Genomic DNA, 24,604 nt, shown 5'->3' on the forward strand with positions numbered 1-24,604 from the left:
AGCATCTTCAGAATGTTTGCAACTACAGCTTTACTACACTACATTACTGATACACTGTGCAGAATTCCCATTTACCTTGGTTGTAGAGCTATCACTGGAGAACAAACGTGAACTTCTTCGAGGCAGCACATTAGGGGGAGCAGCAATGGTTGGGCTCAATACCTGAGGAGTTGTACTGGAGAGAGAAATCAAACTTCTTAACATAATTTATGGGGTTAGAGTTTCAACTATTTTCCCAATCAGAAATACAGGAAACATGACAACAGCAGAAGCAGCCTAGGAAGGAAAACATACATCTGGGAACAACAAGGAAAATTATAGACCAGGCCAGGAAAACATTGCATACCTTGTCTGTGGGCCTGAACTTTGGGTCTGTGCAACAAGGATTGGTGTTACTTCCCGGCTATTACCACTTTGTGAGAAGACCGACTTTGTTCCAGCTTGATTTATTCTGGTGACAGTCTACACAAAAATATATCACAATATTAATTGTGCATTATATTTGTAGCAATTGCAGACTGTGATTTGACTCATGACTTTTATTGGCAGGAATGGGGGACAATCTTCTAAATATATTTATTTTGTTAATTCATCATGTTACCTAGTGAGAAGAATGTTAAGTAGAAAATGGCATGCATTTTATTGCATGGATAACGCCATAAAACAACCCATTGGTTTTGGCAAACATCACAGTGTTAGACATGTTCTTTTCCTCTTTTAAGCCCATAAGTATGGTACAGCAGTGACAGATAATTGAATTCTGCAGTGCACTCACAAAAACAGGGCAACCAGGCACAATCCTGCATACTGTCAGTTGCAGTAAGAATCCTTAGTAAATAACTGTATGATGGATTACAAGCTTCTAAAACAGAATAATCTATTTCCAGTTAATCTATTTTATTAGAAAAAGTGTTACTTGCCGACTATCTTGAACTTATAGAGGCCATCTTTACAGTTGTGAAACCACAGTGAAGCTGATTTCAACTGTTATTAACTTCACCAGTCTATATAAGGTAGAAGCACCCATTTTATGGAGCAGGAACAATGAATAAGGACTACACAAAAGAGCTTCGGTTTTCACATTGATTCTACCATGCAGTAAGTGGTTTTCTCTATCAAGTTTTGAATACTTGCTCTGAATTTCATTCCTTTTATGAGCTAGCATTAAAAAAAAAGCAGTGTAAACAGAAAAGTTTGCAAAAGTTCTACCATTTGTAAAGATAAGCATCTTAAATGTAATTTAAAAATAAAATTCCAGTTTCTACATCTTGGAAAAATGGTACACTAAAAATATTTGCAGATTATCTATATAAGTGTCTACACTTTTTTCTTCTCTGATATTGTATTTTACTGGGAAAGTAATGGAGGGGAAATACACAGAAACTAAATATAACTAACAGGCTTTGACAAAGTTTTTTTTTTCTTGCAAGGAACAATTAGGCAGAATTTTACATTTCCTTGAGTTCAATCTCATGTGCACATCCTTCAGCACAAGATACCTTCTTGGAAGGGGCTCCTGGAGGTGGCACATCAATTACGGAAGAAGAGTTTGTGCAGTTTTGTAAATAAGATCCATCTCCGGGGCTAGGGGTTTCTAATGGTAATATTCCAAAGCTGAGGAAACATACAAGAGCATTTCAAAATATATATGTTCCTAAAGAAAGAGGAGGCAGGAAAAGAGAGCATTTTTGAAAATAAGGGAAACTTGGAGACCTAAGGCTTGTATATGCACTGTGCAGAGTCTTTCTTTTAAGAAAAATAATTTACAAACTTCAAGTTATATATGCAAGTTTAAATATCTAACAGTAAGATGGTACCATGTCCAAAAATAGGAATTAGCTCTATTTTTTATCTGTTTGTCAATATCAAAAGGGGAACATACATTTTTTATATTTGGATTAATCATTTCAGGCTATAGAATACCGCATTGTAGGAACACAACAATGCTAATGAAAAGGATACAACATACTCATTTTAAATAAACGAAATGTAAGAAATGAAAATTATTCCAGCCCTTCAGTTTAAAAGCAGAATTCAGATAAACTAATAGCTAATTTAATCTTCAAAACAATCATATGAAGTAAATTAACTGTGGGCAAAAGCAAGAACAGAATCTACAAGTAGTCTCTGGGTGATTATGAAGCTGGTCAGCAAGAGTTTCTGATTTCCACATTTAACCACAGCAACAACAAAAATATTTTCCCACCTAAATTAGATTGCTGAAATGAAGAAAGCTTGGGAAAATCAGGAATGGGCTATGTATTCAATTCAGCTCTGGTTCTGAAAACAAATTGAAGCCTTAGAACATGCTCAGAGGCATCCTGTTTGTTAATCATAAGAATATATTTTTTCCATATTCTTCTGGTTGGTGCATTTGGGGTTATAATTTTTTTTAAAAAATCTAAGCAAATCCAGCAAACCTAAAGTCTGCCCACCCTAGGTTAAGTCAAAAGAACTTGTATAAACTCCCTTTCATAAAATTCATAAGGGCAAGTATAAGACTATAAGCCTTTCCCATTTAGTTCAACACCCACACTTTGTGTACCGTACTATAGTTGTCAAAGAGCCCTTCTAAATGCTCCCAAGCCTAATTTTTAAAATATATTCCAGAAAATTAACTATTAGTTAACAGGTTTAGGCAAACTCAATTGAACACAGGGGGAGGGGGGAGGCTATGCCTGGGTAAGTTTGAATTGGGTCACACTGCTATTGTGGCATGTACTTTTGTGTACTAGAGTTCACATTAGCAGATCTATGAACACATTCATACGAGTAATTTGCAGACAATGATCTGTTTGTCCTATGTGGAAAACAGAACAATAACCATAACAAATCTGACTTTAAAATAATATTCAGAAAGCAACTGAAGTATATTTCACAACTCTCTAAATATTCTACTGCTTCAACTCCTAGGATTCAAAGGGGAACTCCAAGAGGAAGTCATTTTATTAGTAAATTTGATCCTATTCATTCAGGTCTTAATTGGATCCATGCATTCCTCACCCATACTGAGTAAGAGATGTACATATAAAATGTAAGGTAATTTAATCAATTTACTGCTATTGCAAATGGATAAATGTTCTTGTGCACATTTTAATTTTACATACACAGAAACCTACTGGATCTCTTACATTGCATAATCTAAAATATTATGGTGTGTCCCCCCCAATACACTTGCATATGCATTTATGCATCTCATGAAGTAAGTTCTTTACTATAAAACAGTTTTTCAACCTCCTCAACTAAGATGGGTGGCCTTCTACTCCCAGAATTCCTCAGCCAGCATGGGAGTGGAGGTCCATCCATCTTAAAGTGGAGGAGGTTGAGAAACACTGCTATAAAAGCATATACCACTCTATATTTATTAGAGTATACAGTCCCCCAGGTCTCTATTGTTTTTCTTCTAACAGTGCTTCCTAGGAGACCATGGAGGAACAACTTTCAAATTCCTTACCTTGGTGTTAAAGGACTCAGAGCAGCTGGTCCACCTAGAAGACTCCGGCCAGTTTTTGGTTTGTTTTGAGCCTGTTTTGTTAAGAAGGCAGTTCCTGATCCAAGAGATACAGCATCTGGTGAAATTACAGCTGAGTCAATATAGGAGATGGAGGAATCTGTGTTGGAGGAATATTTAGAGTTGGAGGACTCCAGGTTGAGTCTGTTTAATTCCTGAAATAGAAAACCATTTCTTAAAGGCAGTACACATTTTTTTCTAAGGAGCATACACACTATAAGCTGTACAGCTGATGGTAATTAAGTATGGTTGGTAAAAACATACAAGTGTGTCTTGTGGCGTTTCCATAAGAACTGTTTCTGGTTGTCTGTGGATTATGCTGTGATTAGACACCACTGTTGTGCATGTGTTAGGCAAGCAGCTGCTGAAGTTCTGTATAGAAGTTAACTTGAATGTTTGGTCAGGGTCAGGCTTCTCGCCTATAATGAAGATGAAAGGGATTTGGGGGGCAGGAGAAGGCACAAAAAAGAAAAAAGGAATGTTTTAGACTGATCTTACTTATCCCCATAGCATAGCAACTGTAAGTTCATATAAGTAAGGATATAGCATTAGAGGCTACTGGTAGAGATGGAAATCAGCAAAACAGACAAGCAACAAAAACTTCCTTTCCATCTGTGGAAACATTCGTTACATCCACTCACTATCACAAACTAAAGAAGCTATTCCCTTCACTGAATAATAGGTCATTATTTTAAAAAGTTCTATTCTAGTCATACTTCTACTTATTTTTCCTTTCTCAAATAGAAATCTTTAAATGATGCCTCTAGGAATAGAAGTTTACAGGTAGTCCTTGACTTATGACCACCATTGGAACTGGAACTTCCATCGCTAAACGATGTAGTCGTTAAGTGAGATGTACCCAATTTTACGACCTTTTTTGCTGTGGTCATTAAGCAAAACACGCGGTTGTTAAGCAAATCCGGCTTCCCCCATTGACTTTGCTTGTCAGAAGCCCCCTGTGAAGATCGCAAATGGCGATCACATGACCCCAGGATGCTGCAACTGTTATAATTACATGTCAATTGCCAAGCGCCCGAATTTTGATCACGTGATTGCGGGGAGTCTGTGATGGTCATAAGTGCAAGGACTGGTCATAAGTCACTTTTTCAGCACCATCGTAACTTCAAACGGTTGTTAAACGAATGGTTATAAGTTGAGGACTACCTGTATTGTAATCCTATGGCTAGGATCAAGTACTGAAAAATATTCTAGCTCCAAGCAAAGACATTTAACTACTACAATTAGTAATAATGGACAATTTGGGGGCAGAGGGATGGGTGTAGTGTGACAGCTCTTGCTGTGTATTTAATCAAATTAACATTGCAGTCCTACCCATAGCTTGGGAAAGCCTAAAAGTGAAGTTTCTGACATAGTTAAAGCCCAACATCACAAGTTCATCAAGGTGGAAGAGATTTTCTTCAAGAAAGGAAGTGGGGAGGATCCTTTACTATTTTCCTTTCTTCCCATACCCTTATAATATTAGCAATGGAATTTATCAATCATCAAGATACGGTTGCTTCACCTTCAGTTATGAATCCCATTTATTTATACTAAAGTACAATGTGAGTGAGCCTAGTTACACAACTCTTGTCTGACATTCCAAAGCAAAATAAATAAATAAATAAATAAATCCCTAGCATATATACATTTACATGTATGAATCAAAAATTTTCAGAAGATAGGCATGCTGAGGCAGCATAGCTAGTCAGACCACTGATTCTACCACTAGTTACAGTGGTACCTCGGGTCACGAACGGTTCTGTTCACGAACAATTCGGTTCACGAACAGCACCGTTCGCAAAATTTTGCTTCCGTTCACGAACTCCGCATCGGGTGACGAACAGGATCCGCGGCCATTTTCCCTGCTGTGACACGTGGTTGTGGCTTCCTATAGGGAGGGGGACTCTCCCTCCAAACAATAACCGCCTCCCCACCTGCCTTCCTGTCCTCCATGCCGGAAGTCGCCTCAAGCAAGGTTAGCGTTCTCTCTCTTCATACTGTACTGTACTGTACTTTGTTTCATATTTTTGTGGTTTTAAAAAAATATACATATGGTTCAGAATGGATTAACCGTATTTACACTGAACCTTATGGGAAAATTTGATTCGGGTCACGACCAATCTGGGTCGCGACCAGAGTCGCGGAACAAATTAAGTTCGTGACCCGAGGTACCACTGTAGTTCCAAGGCAATGGGAAAGCAAAACCTAGGACTTATATGGCAGCAAGCAAATGATGGAACAGTAGCAAGTTCAAAACATGCACATATACATACATGGAACACAAAACAACCAAAATAGGCTCATTGACCACTGAGCTTTGGTTTAATTCCAAACTCTAAATCTGTTATTTCTAACTTAGCAATTATATTCTATCTATGGCACTTCCATTTTTGAATTTGTTGCCTGAAACAACTGCTGCTGCACATTTCATTATAAAACTTTGGTCTTAGAAGGTGATCAATGGGGTTGAAGCGTTGTTACTAGGAAAGCATTATGCCCATACGAGACCCAGGAGGTCTGTTCCTCACCAAAATTTTGAGCTGTAGTTTGCTGCTGCAAATAGTTATAACTATTCTTACTATTTTGGCCTTTGCCCTAACTGTATTTTTTGTTTATCCTGTTATTTAAAAAAGAAAAAGAAAATGTTTACTTCTTTTTCCTGCCCATGCGCATGCCCATGATCACACCTCCTCCCCTTAGTGCAGCGCTTGGCATGTAAAATGGGTTCTCTGTCTCCAAAAAGTTGTTATCCCTTTTTTAGAATATATTACAGTTGTGTTTATATCCAAATTATAGATCTTGTTCTTTTTTTACATATTATCTCTCTGAAACAGGATACAATGAGATTCTAAGTCAACAAAACATTTAGCTCCTGTGACCAACTTCAATCTTGAAAATAAACTTTGAAAGGGACAGCTTGGCATCTAGAATTAAAAATTATACAAGCCAGCATGGATCATATTAATAAAAAACAATTGAGTGAACTCTACAGAAGAAGGAAAGCATCCAAAACAATTAATCCCATTTCCGTTCAATCCTGGTTTCAAGTAAGACAAATCTCAAAGAAAAATATTTGTAAACATTTGCATTTTTTCCAGTTCATAACAGGAAACATGACATTCTCTGTCTCCCACTTCTAATCAGAACAATTAATACTGAGATGATGAAAAATCTGAAGAAATAATTGAACAAAACCTACCTATTTCACATAGTGATTCAAAAGGGGACCAGAGGAAGGGATTTAAACTAAGGCTCTTTTGGTAACATTCAGATCCTTTGGCAAGCCGATCTGTCTTACTATTAATGAAAAAGAGAAGACAGACAATACAGAAGAAAAAGTTTTCAGCAGAAAAACAAGAATAATCAGCCATTTCCCACAGACTATATAATTAACATCAGAATTCTCCATTGCAGTTGGTTAGCTAGATGTTGGAGGGTTAAGTAGAAATAGAAAAAATTGTACATTTCTTATTGAGCAATTTGCATTTCTTACATAAACTTTATGCAAACTGTATATTCCTAAAACAAGCAAACAAACAAACATGAGGACATTCAGCTAAGTGGCTATAACAGAATGTCTTAGTAAAATGACATTGATAAAACTGTCCAAAGGATTTTTGAAAGAGGTTTTGCATTTCAGGAAAGGTGGGAATTACAAAAAAGACATTTCTGCAACTTTGTACTGAAATCCAAGGGATAGAAACACTCTAACAATGAGACAGTCAACAGAGATCCACTAATGTACATGCCAGTGATAAGATGAGTGGGAGCTACTCTTTGAATTTGTGCTAGATTATTGAGGCACTCTAAGATTTTCCTAGAACTTTTAAATTCCAGAACAAGAACAAATCTGTAGTTTCTTCCAACTGAGGAGAAGATGTGAAATATTCTCTGAGTATCTTCTTAACAATGGCAGCTGTGTCAGTAAGGAAATAAGTACATTGGAAGTCAACCACAGATTATGAATACCGACCAAAATGTATGGATTCCTGTCTATCAGAGTCAAAACATCTTGAAATGACAGAGAAAATGTATATATTCTGTATACAACTGTACATGTATGCATAATGTTGTTGGCCAACAGTTCTTGTTTTTGGAAGAACTGGAAAGTTCCTAAGAGAGGAGTGCATATGCACAGAACCTGGAAAAATCTAAACAGTAATACAGTTCTAAGAGAGACATTTCTGAATTGCTTATATATAATCAGATCCCTGACAAATAGGTTGAATGTTTCCTGCATAAATGGATCTTCACAGGAGGAAGTATCTAGGCCTGAAGCTTTATAACAGAAATAGAGATGCTTAGTTATAAGTAATGATGCTGTACTTTGCTAAACAAAACTGTGCATCTACAATCCAAGGCATAAAAAAGGTGGGATAAAAATCTAATAATAATAACAACAATTACACACTTGTAAGTTCACCATGTTGGGTGAGGACAGTGGAAGAACAATAATTTATCCTGAAAAAGTAAAGAAGCCATACCAGTACACATGACCCAAAAGGGATAGTGTGAAGCATGCAGAATCTCCAAACTCTGTCACAATATCCTCATGACTTTTCTGTTTGTTAAACACTCCACCAGACAGGATCTGTTCTCCTTCTGCAAGTCTGCTTAAAGATAATAAAATAGAAATTAAGAAAAATAAACAAAAGAGCAAGAAGAAATAATAGTAATAGAAATTGAATAAAGGTTCAAATCTCAGCTTTCCTACTGACAAGATGGGACCCTCAGCTGCAGTTCCTCATTTACAGAATAGGAACAAATCCTCTCTCATGCAGTTGTTATGAGTATACTGTTTTACATTTAAATAAATATTCTCTCTGTCCTGTATTGAACTTGCAGAGAGCAACTTCTCTGTGCATTCCTTGTTAAACTTGAGCAAGAAGCTATTTCTCTATTGATGATACATTCATTTCAAGAAGGCAATACAGCAGCTCAGTCAGTAGTAACAGAAACTTTCTGATAAATAGGTATCAAAACATAATCCTTACACCTCTTCTGTGGTCAAATGCTTAATATTAGGGCTATGCAATGCTTTGGTGCAGGCGGAGGCACTCACACAACATTTGTCGGCAACTGCTTAAAGTGGTTTTGCTTTTTCTTAGCATTGCGCTGCTACCTTCCACAACTCCACATTTGGTTTGGGAGTTGCCAACAGGTACTACATGAGTGACCTCCCATGTTGTAAAGCACCTTTTCCTTAAAATCTGAACCACTCCATAGACTGCTTAACCTTTAGAGCTCACCTCAAGTAGCATTTTAGAGGTGCAAACTGTACACTTTAAAATTGCTTCACACTGGTTCTAAGAGAATATTTCTATATTTCTTCACATTTTCTTTTATAAGACTTTCAGTATACTTTATACTTTCCCCTTACAGCTCACTGTATCCCATAACCTTTTTTGTAATAATTTTATTAAAGTTTACAAATACAAAGATAAAAGACTAAGAGAAATATAAAAAGTGAAGTAAAGAAAAAGTGCAGAGAGAAAAGAAAGGAAAAAGGAAAAAATAAGAAAAGGAGAAATATAAAAAAATGACTCTCCCCTCCCTCCAGACAAGTATAAACAATTTCAGTAACTTAACACCTTCTCTAATATTTCAATAATAAAAAAAGATCTTTTCTTCCCATATCTCATCTCTTACCAATAACCAAATTGTAAAAGCTTATCATTCAGTCCCATTCTGCAGAAGTCCATTATCCATTAAGAGCTACTAGAAATTACATACATAAATACATACATATTAATCCATTTTGTATTCCAATTTATCACTTTCTCTGAGGAATAAAGCAATAGAAATCTCTCCCGTTTATAAATAAATCTTGAAAGCCTCATCATTCAGTCCTGGTCAAGAAGAAATTCCATTAATATCTACCAGAAACCACAACATATTTTAACCCTGATCAAATAAATTCATCTTATAGTCCTTCTGTTTACTTTTAAAAAGCTTAGTCTTTAATCCTGTCAAGTAATATCCCACAAGTTGATTTCTTATCATTTTCTCTTTGTCTCCTCTCAGGAACAGCTTCAGTAGTTTAACACGTCCCTTTTGTAAATCCAAGATAAGTGTGATGGAATGGCATGGGACTGGAAGGGGGGTAAAGAACGTGATCTCGTCTCCAGAGCAACGCACTGGAGATAAGAGGCGAAAGCTGACCCACCCCTAACATTCCAGGAGATAGTGGATTCCTGTTCCTGGGAACTAGCCGGAAGTCTGAGAAGATTCTGTAAACAAGCACTAGCTAATAAACCTTGCTGACTGAACCTGCACTGTCTCCAGGAGTTCCTTGGGCTAGGCCTGACAATAAGGAAGCTATCCAAGTCACTCTTCTGATTTATTATTACTTATTAAAACATCAGGAAACTTCATTTGTAAATCCACTGTGGCATCTTTTTCCATATCACTCTTATGATCTGTCATTTTTAAATCCATTTTCAAATCCAAATCACCTTTTTCCATATCACTCTTGGTCTGGCATTTTTTAAACAATCCATTTTCAAATCCACATTCAAGTCAGCCTCAGTCTCTTGTCCAGTAAAATCTGTTCCTCTTCTGTAATCTCTGCTAGATCCGTTTTTATAGTGGCAGACAATCTTGAAAGTAATTTCTGAGTACACTGTTCCCAGTCAGCCTTAGTTACTTCTATAGTCAGATAATATTGCTCCATGGTATTAACAGGTCTCTTCTTTAATTGTAATCCTTAGTCCTTGATGGTTCCCTCTAGTCAAACTTCAAAGTCCCCTCTTATCATATGTTTATTTTCCAATCAGCAAAACTTTCCCACAGGAGTTCTTACAGTTTATTTCAAGATCTTCATATATACTCTTATAAAATTTTAAACAACCCACAGGAAATATTCTTTCAAGTCCATCTTGTCCCTTAACTTTCCAGAATCAACATACTAGTCCCTCTTTTGATGTTTTCCAAAAATTAAAACTTTTCTTTTTAATCCTTAATTCATTAAACTTCTTTCATCCAGGATAGAATGAAGCCCTCCCAGCGTAATGAAACTTGCTCTTCAGTAGGTTCTTAACATGCAAAAGTTCAATAACAAGCACTCTCCTAAGATAGTTAAGAAAGGAAGTGGGCAAACCCAGTGTCTGTTTGAAGGTGCTGAGCCACGGCTTAGGCAGGATGATTTTTCCCTGGCTCCCAGAGCTCTCAAACCTGCCAGAGATTGCTATTTTGCAGTCTCTTTGCGGGCGAGCCTCTGTATGGAGCAAACTTGTGGGTGATCCTAGTACTCTCCTTGGTCTGGAGAGGGTTTCTGAGGAGCCGATCCATTCACCAACTCCTCTTTCCACCATGGTTGTCAGCTCCGCTCTCACAGAGCTGTCTTTAGTCCGCCACTGCTTTCCCAGAAGCCCCCCCAGTGTATTCCATAATCTGAGTAATCCAATATCTGAAAAGTCAGAAAATGGTGACCCATATTTTATAAAGAGAAACGCAACTTTCACAGTGCTAACAAATGTAGGGACAACTTACTTGCCAAGATCAATGCAGCATTTGGCAAGCAAATATTTACACTGCGGGGTGGTACAACTGTGTCCTTTAAGGAGCCTGTATGCCTTGTAAGCTTTTCCTGAGCGATAGTAACAGGTTGCCAATAGGAAGAGTGCATCTTCTGAATGTACTGAAGAAATAGAGAAGAAAGAGGAAAAGTATCAGTTCTATTCCCCTGAACTTCTGGATGCAAACAGTTAGGCTGCATATTATTTTGTGGCCACTTCCATGCCAAACTACTCTGATGGTCTGTCTGTCTGTCTGTCTATCTATCTATTTATTTTATACAGTAGTATCAATTACAATCATTTTATTGCCAAGCACAAAAAGTTCTCTATAAGTCAGCAATTTATGAGATCGATACAATAGGTTGTACTATGAACAATTGTGTATGTACTCTAATCTGTTTAATGTTAAGGGCATTTCTCCACTGTTCTTGAAATGCTATCCACCCATCTTTGAGTTGCAGAAAGCTATTCCAGCATGAAGTTGCCTTTTCCCACTGCCAATCCCTATCCTACAGCCTTTGTTTCAAATTGTAGTTGACTGATTTCCCATCAGTTGACTGATTTCCCATCCAGCTAATGGGTGACAAAGTCATTTTACATACCTTGAAGCTATCTTTGGGCAATGATAAAATAAGAGGAAAATCATTAATACCAGCACAGCTAAAGATGACTTAAATCTGTCTCATCCATGAACAGCATCATGGGGTCAGGAATAACAACAACAACAAATGCTGCCAGGGCGTGTTTGTGCTGTGAACAGATGGAAGTGGGGAAAGGGTCTAAGACATGTACATTAATATTAACCAATGCTATAAGCAAGGAGGGAAAATATTTTCTAGATGTAATTTTTTAGGCCAACATTTTTACCTATGTCTATTTAGCATCATCTTTTTATCTGTTTGTATGCTCTGTTTTTAAAATATGTAAATATGAAATAATGTAATACAATAACGTACCCTTCAGCCTACAAAAGTACTTTCTACAACTTAAAAATGTTGCCCAATTTTCATTCGTCTAGATTATAAACTTCCTTCCAGCTGAGGGATGAACTGTCAAAGAAGCCCAAATTCTGACATTTTTTTTAATAACAAGCATTGCCTTTACCTTCATTGGACTGTATATTCAGAATGCTGTCAATTAAAAATGTATTTTCTAGCTTACAGGAGGACTCCTATACCTGTCAGCTGTATAAAAATACCATCTATACTTTCTATCAGACCATATTACCATTTAGGACTTCATGGATAATACTGAAAAAAAGCTTCAAACTATTTTAACAATTCCGCAAATAGTGCAAATCTTCGTATTAGAGCAGATTCATACCTTCTGCATACAGTCTCTCTGCCAAAAACACAGCATCCCGATAAGCATAGTGGTTCAGTGCTTGCCATATAGCAGCCTATGATGAAGGGGATGGGGAGAAAAAAGAGAAGAATAATCATTATTTATCATTACTGGATGCAGGTAAAAGAAAGAAGTGAATAAACATATTTCCAAATATATTACTATGTCAACATATTTACCTAAAACCATGTTTTAACTTGATTATAAAACTAATTCGGTAATAATTTTTGAAATGCATAGTAGCTAATAATTAACTAATTAACCAATTCTAATTTTGTTACTTTAAGCCACCTTGAGGACTGATCTGGATGATAAGCGGGTTGGAAAAAGAAAGTAAAATTAAATTATTTTCAGAAGTACAGAAAAATGCCTGCTTTGTTTTCTGGGTTAAAGGATACCAACATTTCAATCAATGAACTTAATATGAAACATAGTTGCTAAGTGGGTGAGACTAAACAGCTAAAATCACTGACATGTTTTGATTGTAGCTTTACAAATCTGGCCATACTGTATGTATGAAACCTGAGCAAAAGCTGTCATGGTATGGTGCCTTCACTCCACTTTTCTCTGCAAGTGGGACAAAAATCCATGGCAAGCAGAAATAACTAGTACTCTATTCCATTGTACCATATTTTCTCTCATTCCACAAATAAAAGAATAACAACAACAAAACAGATACATCCTAAGATACCTGTACTTTCTGAAGCCTATTTTTTGCTCAAGTGGGAAAGGGTCTTTTCCTGCATCACTCTAAAACCATGGAATGTACTCTTGAGAAGGTGTATTTTTCCCACTTTCAGGAAAAGATTCTTTCCTCTTCAGCTGTGCCTTTTTAAGTATATTTATAAAGATTTTAATTATTTGTACTAGGATTTCATATATAAGAAACTTAGATTCATCTTGAGTACAATAAATATAAAAAGGTGGGCTATAAATTGACATAATTAAACAGTCAGTGAAAAGAACATGTATGATTATGGAGAATTCTTCACATGTATCTCATAAAGTTAGGACAAATTTCTATTAATATAAACTAGAAAAAAAAGTTTCTCTATTAGTAGTTTGTATATCTTCCCTAAAGAAGAGACTCGTCTTGCTTACAAATATTCACTACTGATCACAGACCAGCATACAGTCAGGAAATATTACATCCATTTGAATAATAACATTAAAATTTATAAGAGATAAAAGATAACTAAAAGTTAGCATTGCTAGCACAATACTATAATATTAAATCCCTCTCTATAAAAATTCTTAATATTAATACTAAAACTAAGACTACCTAGCCCTTTAGACTAGGACTAAAGCGGGTGGGAGGGCTCTAAAGGCCACAAACAGGATGCCAGGACAGATAAAGATTAAAAAATAAGAGGGATTCCCTCTTTTTAAGGAGAAATCCTTAAATTTCGTTATCTTATTTTCTGTAAGTGAAGTTTTAATGGTTACCAGAAACTATGATGATGCCAAAATGATATTTGCACAATGACATTACTATGCAAATATTTATTTATTATTATTTTATTTATTTTATTATTAAATTTATATGCCACCCATCTCCTCCAGAGGGTGACTCTGGGCGGCTTCACAATTATGCACTTGCATTACAACATCTGACAAAAGAATTAAGTACAGCATTTGTGCAAATGACATCATCATGCACCTGTCATCATTTGCCATCCCTTGCTGCTCCTGGGGATGCTCGTATTTGGGCTGATTTGGCTGGAAGCAAATGGGATAGAAAAATGTTAAACAAATAAATGTTGCACAAGAACTATTAATTCAATGACTATGGAGTGGGGAATTCTGGGAGTTGAAGTTCACACATCTTAAAGTTGCCAAGGTTTAGAAACACTGGCCTGGAGGAACAGCCAGGGCTTCAGAGCCTTACGAAAGGTTAGCAAGGTCAGGGCCATCCAGATCTCTGGGGGGATGCTGTTCCACAGAGCAAGCGCAGCCACAGAGAAGGCACGTCTCCAGGCTCCAACAAGATGGCATTTTTTAATGGAGGGGTGCCAGAGCATGCCCTCCTTGCTAGACCTACAGTAATCCAAGCGGAAGGTAACTAAGGCACAAATCACCATGAGGAATGGGCACAATTAGTTCACAAAATGAACCTGTGCAAAGGCCCCTCTAGGCTCAGCTGCCACCTACCCTTCAGTCAGGAGCTGTGAGTCTAAGAGAACCCCCAAATTGTGCACCAGCTCTGACTAGGGAAGTACATCCCAGGCAGAGTTAAATATGGAAAATCTCCAGAACCAGGGGGCCTTAAAGCCCACAGCTATTCAGACTTGCCAGGGTTGAGCCGAAGCTCATTCAGCCCAGGGTTGGGTATCATCAGCATAATAGTGAGCAGCATAATGATGATACTGCACCCCATGTCAACAGATGACTTCCCCCAGCAGCTTCATGTAGATGTTAAAGCGGGGAGAGAGGTACCCCACAAAGCAGCCATTGCCTTCTTCCTGGATATTTTTTGGTTTCCCATCCAAAAACAATTTTGCTAATATTTTGTCCACTACTCCACAAGCCTAGTATCTAAAGAGTTTGACACGGTATCCTGAAATTTCAGCCCACAGACAGTAACACTGAAAATAATGACTGAGTTTGAAAACACACACAAAGGGCTCTAAAACTGATAGAGGGCATCTGATTCACCAAAAGAGAGGAAAGCTATTACCTAGTCCTACTCTATTGCAGAAAGTCTGTCATGTCTTTCTATACTGTGACTGCACATAAAATTTAAGTCCATGTCTATCTGAATATCACATAAGTTTGATACAGAAATATACATATTACCATTTCTTCTAAATATCCAAGGGAAAAATTGTGTTAGGATGTGGTCCACCCATTTCAAGAGAGATGGTATACATTATATAAACAAGAAAAGCACACATTTTAAGTACAGTGCACCTGAAATTACAATAAGAAAAATGCTTATAATTGTAAAAAAACAAAACAAAACCCAAAAACACATAATGAATTATTTGGCTGACATTTTTCCTTTTAACCTGGAAGGAAGGTGCATATCCAGGCAGATAAATCTACAGCATGTTATATGGACCAAAATAAGGATAAAAGAAATTAAAAATATTTACCTCAAACAAAAAAAATCCCAATTGAGATGAGGCATAAATCTATAGATATTTATAGCTTGCCTTTCCACTTAAGAAAAGGAAGCACTTTAAGTAGAACATATACCAAGCCAATGAAATAATAAAGTTATAACTTTCCAAAATAATTATTGTCCATAAAAAAGTAAATTCACAATTAAAGAGACAAATAAATAGAACCATGACTTAAATAAGGAGAATCTTACATACCTGAAAAATTTAAAAAATGATCAGAAAAGGAATAGTTTCAGTAGTAAAGAACTGATGAATTATACATTAATTCAGTATTCCAAGACACTGAATCACATTGATTAGATTTGCTAAACTCATTTGCTAGTAAGCTAAGCCATAGCAAACCTCATTTTAACTTGGTGGGTTCTACCATACACTATCTCAAATACCAGGCAAATTCATAAGAGTGGAAGAAGCCCTTTAGAAACTATTATCCTAAACTTTTAAGGGCCATAAAGACTGGCATCCTGAACTTCAGCAGCTGGCAGTGGTAATTTTAGAACAAAAAGCAGGAAAGAACATTCTTAGAGGTACCAGGATTTTATATACCAGGATTTTATCATGCATTTTGTTATATGTTAAGGAATAGCAGTGATGTAATTATTGTTGTTAGCATACTAACCTTACTAATGAAGCTGAATATGCCTGTTGTTGGGACAAGTAGCAAAAGTGTCTTCAACTTTGTTCTGATCAAGAGACTTTTACTACTCTTTTTCAATATCCATGATATCCAGGTCCCTTAACCAGTAATTTATGTATGATTCTATTACACATGACTGTATTATTTAACGATTTGCTATAAAATTCCAGTAAGGTAGACATGGTGACTGGAAATATTTTGAAGGAACATGCACTACTTCTTGTTTTTCTTACCATGGTAGGGAATATGAAAGTAAGATTTTTTAGAGAGAGCTCCCCAAAATTGGGATTGAAGATTAGCTAAAATGACTTAGAATTATCAGTCTAGGAACTGACTCACTACCATATACTCAACCATTTTTCTCAAGGACAAAATATGAGCTATTGCCCAGTAATTGTCCAATCTGACGAGATCTGGTTCCTTCAGCAGAGCTTGATACCAGGTATACCCAGTTGATAGAGGTGATTATTGCTTATACTATTGTCTAACTAAATAATATAAACAATAATCACCTCTATCAACTGGGCTAGTTCTCAGTGGTCATTTTAATCAATCAAGAAGGACAAAGTTCAAGTCCACAACTGCCCAGCCTCATACTTTCAAGAATGATGTTCACATTTTCATTCAGCACTGAGAACAATCCACAACAATGGAACAAGTAATTGCCAGAAATACATTAACTGGTTCCTTCAAGGTGGATTCCAAGTCTGTATTGATGCAATACTGCAAATGTCTTGCAAATCAGTTACCAGAAGTTATAAAAATATTCCTGCAAAACTTTAAGGGTCTCAAAGTTAGAAGCATTTCACTACTGTTAAAATGTCATAGAACACCTCAGTGAAAATTTAACAGTGGTGGAAAACAGTTACATGGCATTGTATTTGTACAATGTATTTGTTATGCAAAAATAAATTGGTTAGTTTTAAAGATGCCACAAGCCTCTTAGCTGTTTTTGCTGCAATAGATTAACATAGCCACACACTGGAAACAGTGATTGAAAAGTAAAATTTCTTCACCATTATCTGTACCACAGATTAAAATTAAAATTATTTCTAGCACACATTGCTTAGGTTCAGTCAGGTTCATCTCAAGCTTTTCTCCATTGTCATTATAGTTGCATTCTCCTTTGTTTCATTGCCCTCAATGTCCTAGAGATTGGAAAGTCATCTGATTCTATGATATGAAAATGGACACTTGGAAATGATTGTGTTAATTGCTTGAGTCATTACTTACTCCAGTTGCTAACCAGGACTAAAGATACAGTGGGCACCAAATGACTAAAGCTCTTAGATGGTGCCTACAATTCTTTGTCAACAGAAAAAGAGATCCACTCAACAGAAGGTTATGATTTGACTTGCTGGCACTGGCATTACATATCAACAGATATTATTTTTGTTTGCAATTTTTAAAAAGTTTTAAACTTCCCTTTGAGAAAAAGATGACAATCAACTCCAAACAAATGAAAAAGAGTGAACAGTCAGTAAGCACAGTGGAGAAAAGAAATAGTAATTAGTGGAACACAAATCCATGATATTGTAAAATACATGGGATGAGAATGTTTGTGGAACTGAAAATAAAAATATCATGGTTTGAAAAGTATGGGTGAAGAACACAGAAAACTGCATTGCTGTACTAAAGAAATAAAAAGCAATGTAAACTAAAAGCTGGGATATTGCAATTGTCTGGTCTGCTAGATCCTTAGAAACATTTTATGACACTTGCAAAGTGTATGACACTAAATCTTGCCAAGCTCTTCAGTTCTATGCAGAGATGGCACTTGAAGAACTCATACTGGTTTCTAGATTTGAATAATGATCCAGCCCTAGCCACAATCTTCTTTCTGCAGCAAGGCAGAAGCTGAAAATATGGGGCCTTCCTCAGTGGGAGCCACAAATATCCTGGAGAATCAGAAAGACTGTAGTTGCAGAGAGGGCCTTCCCAGCAAGAAGGGAAGAACCAGATAGCATATAGTATCTTGAGGTGGCAGAATGGAGGAAGCAAGACAAAATCAGAATATATAAGCAGGCAATGCAAGTGTAAGTCCTTCATGGAAAAGGAGAAGCTGACAGGAATTGTGATGGTTAAAGAATACCCAATGCTGCTAAACAGGCATAGACCTATTCAGTACCATGGACTGGATTGAAAACCACTAGAAGGCCCTTATACTGTAAAAGGCAGATATTAATATACGTGACTATTTGGTTTGGGGTGCGCACGTGTGTGTGTGTGTGTGTGTGTGTGTGTTTAAGGGAGTAACAAAAGCATAGCCTTCAGTGGGAGATATGGGACAGGGATTTAAGAGGCTGAGACAGGGTTCATGTGGGGAAGAGTCTTACAGACTGCAGGTGTGTGAAAGAGGACAAAAAGCAAACTGTAATCGTTGGGGGGCCAAGAGGTGTTTGAGAGTTGAGTAAATGTGTTTAAATTGGTCCGGGGACGGGGTGGAGGAAGAATTAAGCACACGAAATGCAAAAAGCGATTTTTAAAAACGACACATCATTCCTTCCAGAGGAGGAGAGAAGTGAACTGGTGCAGGGAGAGTCCAAGTGAGAACGCGACATTCACAAAGGCAGTAACATAAACTAAGAAAGTGAGATTACAGAAAGAGATTCTCTTGCACCGCCATCCTCCATCCCCCATTCCCTGTAAGGAGCAAAGGGAGTTTGTAAAGGAGCCGTATCTTGTCAGGGGGAAAAGAAAAGGAGCAGGAACCCTTCTTTCTCCTGAGGCTCCCCTCCTCTTTCCCCTGCCTTCGTTCTCCCCCTCCCCAGTACAGGCCTTTCGCCACCGGTGTCCGTACCTGGACGGGTTCCTGCAGCACCGTCATCCTGCCCCGGCTCCCCCCTCAGGGACAGGACCCGGATGAGAGAGGTGGGGGGAGGGCGCCCCCTTCTCTCTTTTCTCTCCCCCCTCCTCCTGCTCCTCCTGACAGACTCAGACACCGCCTCAGGGGGTGGCGCGGCGGCGACTCGGATCCCGTCTCATTTAAACTGGCAGCGACCGTTAACCGGGCCGTGAAGGAGGTAAGGGAAAGGAAAGGAAGGCCCCGGCCCGTCAGGAGCCGAGTCTTGCCGAGCGGTCGGCGGAAAGTGACGAAAAGACCCGACAGCAAGTCCTCTTCCGCTGCTCCTTCCCGAGCATAGACGGAAAGGACGCGAACGAACTCGAAGGCCAGGCTTCTTCGTTCTTGACGGAAAGAGCCGAAAGAAGGCGAAAGCGCTCCGGGCTTTGACGGCTCGCTTAACGCAGGTCACCAAGCGTCGTCCTGTCTCCGCTTTCTCGTGACGGAAAGACCCGAAGTGATCCGGAAAACCATATTGAGACGAAACAGATTGCGTCTCCATCTTATTTGTACTGTATGTATATAACTCGTGGAAACTATAACCTGGTAGGGGAGACAGGAATATCAGAAATCGACCGAGGAGGTTTGGCTCTTATTTCGGGAATAGACGAACGATAGCCGGAAACTCCCAAGCTGCTGCGGGGATTTTCGAGAAGTTTTTGTGTCTCGTGTTGAGTGAAATGCTATATTTGTATATGGTTATTGGAAATGTCTAGTTTAGGATACTATACAAGTATTTATACGCCGGTGGGGAGGGGGTGTCGAAAAAGTATTCTACACAAGCTCAGGAACTTTCTTGTGTGAAACTGGCTTGGCTGCTACTGAGCGATTACTGAAGGAAAAGTACCGGAAATAAGTTAAAGGACACCCTGTTTTTATTCATTAAATTTTAGTGAATGCAGGCAGGCCAAAACTATGGCAACCAGAATTGAATGGGGAGATCAGATTAAATTGAGCCAGTTTTACCTCAGGTGCCCGAGGAGAGAAACAGAGAAGTGTGATCAAACTTTAACATCATGTTTGTTTGTTTGTTCGTTTGTTTAAAGGATTTATAGAACCATCCATCTCACAGCAGTGATTCTAGACTATGTACAAAGATTAAAACCATCATAACAGTGCAAACTCACAATGTGTTGATTACACAATAACCCTCAAAACACCACATCATTAACCAACAGAAAAGCACATCACTAACACCAACAGAGCTCATCTAACTGCCTGGCCCAAAAGCCTGGAGCAGTGTTTCTCAACCTTGGCAACTTTAAGATGTGTGGACTTTAACTCCCGGAATTCCCCAGCCAGTGGAATGGGGAAGTTTGGGAGTTGAAGTTCACACATCTTAAAATTGCCAAGGTTTAGAAACACTGGCCTGGAAGAACAGCCAGAGCTTCAGAGCCTTAGGAAAGGTTAGCAGGGTCAGGGCCATCCAGATCTCTGGGGGGATGCTGTTCCACAGGGCAGGCGCAGCCACAGAGAAGGCACGTCTCCAGGCTCCAACAAGATGGTATTTTTTAATGGAGGGGTCCCAGAGCATGCCCTCCTTGCTAGACCTACAGTAATCCAAGTGGGAGGTGACTAAGGCACAAATCACCATGAGGAATGGGCACAACTGGTTCACAAAACGAACCTGTGCAAAGGCCCCCCTAGCCTCAGCTGCCATCTGCCCTTCAGGCAGGAGCTGTGAGTCTAAAAGGACTCCCGAATTGTGCACCAGCTCTGACTAGGGAAGTACCTCCTGGGCAGAGTTAAATATGGAAAATCTCCAGAACCAGGGGGCCTTAATGCCCACAGCCACTCAGTCTTGCCAGGGTTCAGCCAAAGCTTGTTCAGCCCAGGGCAGAGATGTACAGTTGGCTATCATCAGCATAATGATGATCAGCATAATGATGATACTGCTGTTGATGATACTGCACCCCATGTCAACAGATGACTTCCCTGAGTGCTTCATGTATATGTTAAAGGAGGGAGAGAGTAGAGCCCTGAGGCACCCCACAAAGCAGAGGCCTCAGCATCTCCTTTGCTGCTCCATTTCCAAGTTGAGTTAATTGCTTTGTTTTTAATTTGTGGTAAGCTGACTGGAATTGCTTACATCCATCCATAAGATATCATTTATTCATTTATTTGTTTGTTAAATTTGTATCCCAACCTCTTTCATGAGCTCAAGATGGCATACATAACACACCCTTCTCCTGTTTCCCTCATAACACAATCCTGTAAGGTAGGTTTGGCTGAGATAATTATTGGCCCAGTTGCCCAGTGAACCTTTGTGACTGAGGGTGGACTAGAACCTGGGTCTTCCTAGTTCTAATCCAACATCTTAACTGCTAACACTGTGCTTTATTGGCAGTAATGATACACACACACACACACACACTTAAAACCAAGAGGGTGATAAGAACCAATCCTATTTTTTTTTTAACTATTTGCAATTAAGGTAGCAGTTTTAAACAGTTCCACAAACATTGTGAATGGCTCTAATTCAGAGGTGAGGAATCTTTCTTCCTCTAGATGCTGCTGAACCACATCTTCCAATTCTCCCACTTACATGGACAATGGATAAAGGATGTTGGGAAATGTATTTTAACAACAGCAAGAAAGGGGCATTTTCCTTTAAATTACTATGAAATCCAGATGTGAGGGGCTGGTAGTGATTCCACTCTGAATATGTTCAGAAATGTCATATGTTCCAGGACAGAACACATTCAGTGACAAAATCTTACTGCATCTTGATGACAGTGTTTTCACTGAGAATATGTCAGATTGCTCGTGGTCTAAGGAAATGATTAGCTATATTTATTTTATTATTAAATTTATACGCCGCTGATCTCCCTCAGAGGGTGACTCTGGGTGGCTTACAATTAAAATTCGAGACAATAAAAACAACACAAATATAAATATCCACAGTTAAAATAACAAGTAACAATTTTATATGAAAAGCCAATAGACAATTCAAGATGATGGGGGGAGCAGTACTGATCATCCCACCAGCCAATTCCAACAATGCAAGTCCCCATCAGACCCCCAGGCCATCTGGCATAGCCATGGTTTTACACTTTTTCGGAAGGCCAGGAGAGTGGGGGCTGCCTGCACTGCAGGTAGCAAGCTGTTCCACAGGGTGTGGGCCACGGGAGAAAAGGCCCTCTTCCTAGGCCCCGCCAGCTGGAATTCCTTGACTGGTGGGGTCTGCAACATGCCCCTTCTGCTGGACCGAGTGGGGCGGGTGGATATAATGGGAGCGAGACGGTTCCTCAGATGACCTGGTCCTGTGCCATGAAGGGCTTTAAAGGTGATAACCAACTCCTTGAATTGGACCCAGAAGCAAACTGGCAACCAATGCAGCTGGTGTAACAGAGGTGTTATATGTGCCACCCTAGGGGTATTCAAAATTGTCCACACTGCTGCATTTTGCGCCAGCTGTAACTTCTGGATACTCTTCAAGGGTAGCCCCATGTAGAGTGTATTGCAGTAATCCAAACAGGAGGTGACCAGGGCATGAGTGACCACTCGGAGGGCCTCCTGATCCAGGAAGGGGCGTAACCAACGCACAATACAAAGTTGCGTGAAGGCCCTCAGTGCTTATTCTCTGTGTTGCCTATTTAATAATTAATAGTTCTGCCTTAGGAACAGAAGCCAGCTGGGTGATTCTGGGCTGGTTACTCTTTCTCAGTCCTAGGCAAACCACATCTGAAAATGTTGCTAAGAACACTGCATGGGCTTGTCCATGTAGCCACCAGGAATGAGACTAACTCGAAGGTACATACGGAAAAAATTTATTGTGGGGTTTTTAAAAATGTTTTGGTGAAACAAAGTTTAAGCCACTTCCTTCAGAAAAACTGGAATCGTAGCCCAGTGGTAAAATGTTTGGCTGAAAATCAATTCCATAATTACAGATAAGCAATAATTCAAAATGTGATCATTATGTACCCAATATAACTTGGGATCCCAGACTCTGTTAAATCACACTGTCTATCATTGGGGACTGCTTCTTGGATGGGATGGCAAAGTAAGTGTTATCTGTAGTGTTAAGCTATGTAGCTGTTCCTAAATATATCTTGCCTATCAGTAAATGTTACAGAACATCCTAAAGTGTCTAATTATCTCTTCTTCTGAGAGAGCCAATCTTAAACCTAAGTCTTTATAATAAGCATAGAAGGTATCAAAATAAAATTGATGGAAAAGTAATAATTGCCTGACGACATATTTGACTTACTGAAGAAAGTAAGCTAAGCAATTGAGTTTCAGATAACATAGTTTTGGTAAAAGCTTGGGAGCAAGAAGAATGTACTTGCTACAGTCTACAGTACAATGTTCAAGGCCAGTTTGCACTGAAAAATGAGAAACGTATATTGGAAATCTATTTAAGTGAGACAGTTGGTCTGTTGTTGCGGTATTGTCAGCACAGCCTAGCAGTGGCTCTCTGGAGTTTTTTTAGAAGGATTTTCAAGGCTTGAAAATCTGTCTCAAAACTCTGGAGAGCCACTGCCAGGCAGTGCTGAATACCATAACAATAGATTTCCAATGATAGCCATCTAGACTCCATTTGAACACATCTAGGGAAGAACAGTCTACCACCTTTCATGGCAGTCTGTTTCACTGTTGAACAACTTTTCCTGTGGGATTTAATTTAAACCCATTCTTTTTTGTCCTGTCTTCCACAACAACTCTGAAAAATTCTGTCCAATTTTCTACGTGAAGCCCTTCAGATACTTGGAGGCAGCTACAATATCTCTCTGCAGCCATTTCAAACTCCAAGATTTGTAGCAATATAACATGTAAAAAGGAAAGGGTTAAAAGCCAGCCCAGCACTGGCTGAGCTGCTTAGGAGGCGTGTAATATGGAATAAAAATTACCAAAGAAAAGTGGATCCATTTATATAGCTAGAACTTGGGGCTAGTATTCAAAATCCTTCAGTCCAGAGCACTGCTAAATGATTATCCAGGGAGTGACAGGTGAAAGACAATGCAAACAAGCCTAGCTTTAATAGCTGGACAGACAGCAGTATGCTGAAGCTCCCTAACATTGAAGCTATAGTATTTGCTCACTTGTTTTCCTCTCATTTAACACACACACATGCACAATATATATAAAATCAGGGAGTGGTTGACTGAAAATGCATACTGTTAGAGGTTCTTATTCTTTTAATTGTTTGCTTTAAAATGTATTATTATTTTCTACTTGTAGTCTATGGATCATCCTAAATGGGGTTTGACTAGAGGGCAAAATTACGTCTTATTCTTGGGGTATGCAAATAAGTTTTCTTTTCATGTAATCATTGAACAACAACAATACTTATTTTGAGAGTGGGATAGGCTTGATTTTACATGTATTTATATTAAAAAGTTCAAGCTTGACCATTGGTGACTCCACTGACTGTTCCATTAGCTTTCTTTGGTCTTTTTTTTCCTACCTCTTCATTAACTAAATTCATGCTACCATTATCAAAATCATCTTTGATATGACATGCTTTCCTAAACTCAAGAAATGCCAGCAAAGGCTCTCCTTGAACAGGTTGCTATTTTTATCTCTTTTCAAGCCCCCCTGCCTTCTAAGTCATGCCCTATCCTGGGAGCTAAAGAAAATGCTTCCAAACTTTAAAAGGAAGCAGCTGAATGTTGGCCATTGTCCTGG

General features: G+C 38.5%; 1 protein-coding gene and 1 long non-coding RNA gene across 5 annotated transcripts in view; both read right to left on the reverse strand.

The window, feature by feature from the left end:
• CDC27 (cell division cycle 27) overlaps nucleotides 1–19,323 on the reverse strand; it is a 32,610-nt gene extending 13,287 nt beyond the window's left edge. For 2 of the 4 annotated variants that reach the window (XM_007422377.3, XM_007422375.3), the window contains exons 1-10: nucleotides 18,935–19,323; nucleotides 12,352–12,427; nucleotides 11,003–11,150; nucleotides 7,996–8,124; nucleotides 6,711–6,808; nucleotides 3,776–3,930; nucleotides 3,455–3,666; nucleotides 1,500–1,614; nucleotides 347–462; nucleotides 76–175 (exon numbers count right to left, since the gene is read on the reverse strand). In XM_007422377.3, coding sequence (XP_007422439.1) covers nucleotides 76–175; nucleotides 347–462; nucleotides 1,500–1,614; nucleotides 3,455–3,666; nucleotides 3,776–3,930; nucleotides 6,711–6,808; nucleotides 7,996–8,124; nucleotides 11,003–11,150; nucleotides 12,352–12,427; nucleotides 18,935–18,961 — 1,176 coding nt within the window. In that variant the 5' untranslated portion in view covers nucleotides 18,962–19,323. The remainder of the gene's footprint in view (nucleotides 1–75; nucleotides 176–346; nucleotides 463–1,499; nucleotides 1,615–3,454; nucleotides 3,667–3,775; nucleotides 3,931–6,710; nucleotides 6,809–7,995; nucleotides 8,125–11,002; nucleotides 11,151–12,351; nucleotides 12,428–18,934) is intronic. The other 2 variants (XM_007422378.3, XM_007422376.3) reach the window with 1 other exon arrangement.
• Nucleotides 19,324–23,143: 3,820 nt separating this feature from the next.
• On the reverse strand, nucleotides 23,144–23,610 carry LOC148215440 (uncharacterized). Its single transcript, XR_015796608.1, has 2 exons — nucleotides 23,470–23,610; nucleotides 23,144–23,389 (listed from the first exon to the last, which is right to left on the reverse strand). It is a non-coding gene; the product is annotated as an uncharacterized LOC148215440 (long non-coding RNA).
• Nucleotides 23,611–24,604: the final 994 nt, after the last annotated feature.

The sequence above is a fragment of the Python bivittatus genome, unplaced genomic scaffold, assembly GCF_059951505.1.
Source record: "Python bivittatus isolate LINGU-HERP-01145 unplaced genomic scaffold, Pbiv_v1 ctg000410_np1212, whole genome shotgun sequence".
Lineage (NCBI taxonomy): Eukaryota > Metazoa > Chordata > Lepidosauria > Squamata > Pythonidae > Python > Python bivittatus.